The sequence below is a fragment of the Scylla paramamosain genome, unplaced genomic scaffold (assembly GCF_035594125.1).
Source record: "Scylla paramamosain isolate STU-SP2022 unplaced genomic scaffold, ASM3559412v1 Contig2, whole genome shotgun sequence".
NCBI lineage: Eukaryota > Metazoa > Arthropoda > Malacostraca > Decapoda > Portunidae > Scylla > Scylla paramamosain.
Window position 1 is genome coordinate 731,233 of NW_026973667.1, and position 1,268 is coordinate 732,500.

At 50.2% G+C, this 1,268-nt stretch overlaps 1 protein-coding gene across 1 annotated transcript in view; it reads left to right on the forward strand.

Annotated features, from left to right (window-relative positions):
* The first annotated feature begins 413 nt into the window (after window positions 1-413).
* The window catches only part of LOC135096109 (major facilitator superfamily domain-containing protein 6-A-like), an 8,311-nt gene continuing 7,456 nt past the window's right edge, over window positions 414-1,268 (forward strand). The window contains exons 1-2 of the mRNA XM_063997374.1: window positions 414-492; window positions 1,059-1,191. Coding sequence (XP_063853444.1) covers window positions 460-492; window positions 1,059-1,191 — 166 coding nt within the window. The 5' untranslated portion in view covers window positions 414-459. The remainder of the gene's footprint in view (window positions 493-1,058; window positions 1,192-1,268) is intronic.

Genomic DNA, 1,268 nt, shown 5'->3' on the forward strand with positions numbered 1-1,268 from the left:
GGGGAAGGCTGGAGAAGGTTAGAAATGGTTAGAAATGTTTTGGTGTGTTTTGAAGTTTATTTCGCCATAAGATTCACATCCATGTTCTTTTTGGCTTCGTCCTTCACAATGATGGTACGTGGGGATGTGGGGCATGTTGGGGAGGCTTGGGGAGGCGTGTGGGTACCTTGGGTAGGCGTGGGGAGGCGTGGGGAAGGCTGGAGAAGGTTAGAAATGGTTAGAAATGTTTTGGTGTGTTTTGAAGTTTATTTCGCCATAAGATTCACATCCATGTTCTTTTTGGCTTCGTCCTTCACAATGATGGTACGTGGGGATGTGGGGCATGTTGGGGAAGCTTGGGGAGGCGTGTGGGTACCTTGGGTAGGCGTGGGGAGGCGTGGGGAAGGCTGGAGAAGGTTAGAAATGGTTAGAAATGTTTTGGTGTGTTTTGAAGTTTATTTCGCCATAAGATTCACATCCATGTTCTTTTTGGCTTCGTCCTTCACAATGATGGTACGTGGGGATGTGGGGCATGTTGGGGAGGCTTGGGGAGGCGTGTGGGTACCTTGGGTAGGCGTGGGGAGGCGTGGGGAAGGCTGGAGAAGGTTAGAAATGGTGAGAAATGTTTTGGTGTGTTTTGAAAGGTGTTTGGGGGTTCTAGAGGGTTTGAGAGGGGTGTTTAGGGTTCAAGGGGTTAAGGGGTGTTGGGGAAGGGTTGGGAAAGGGTTGAGGAAGGGTTGGGGAAGAGGAGAAGGGCAGGAATCTCAATGAAGGGAAGAAGTGAAGGTACTGGTTAACTCTTGCACTAGTGAGGTGGACGTGGTTGAGCTTACGAGATGAAATAAATTGATATATAGATTGTTTTTTTTTATATTTTGTTTTATAAAAGGTGATATATTTAATTCTCTCTCTCCCTCTCTCTCTCTCTCTCCATCCCTACCCTCTCTTCCTCCTCCTTCCCCCTTCCTCCTCCACCACCTCTCTCTAACACCCTTCTCCTTTCCTCTCTTCCTTCTCTACCCATACCCCCCCACCCTGACCTTCACCCCACACCCCCCCACCACCACCTCCCCCTGCAGGACGCCACCAGCCTCGCTCTCGTGAAACAACACAATGCAGAGTTCGGTAAACAAAGAATCTTATCTACAATTGGTCAGGCCACAGTGCCCCTCCTTGCTGGAATTCTTGTAGATGCCCACAGCGCCTCTCTAGGTAAGTGGGCGTGGGTGTGGGCGTGTGTGGGCGTGTGTGGGAGGGGTGTGGATGGATGCAGTGTGGATGGAAGGATT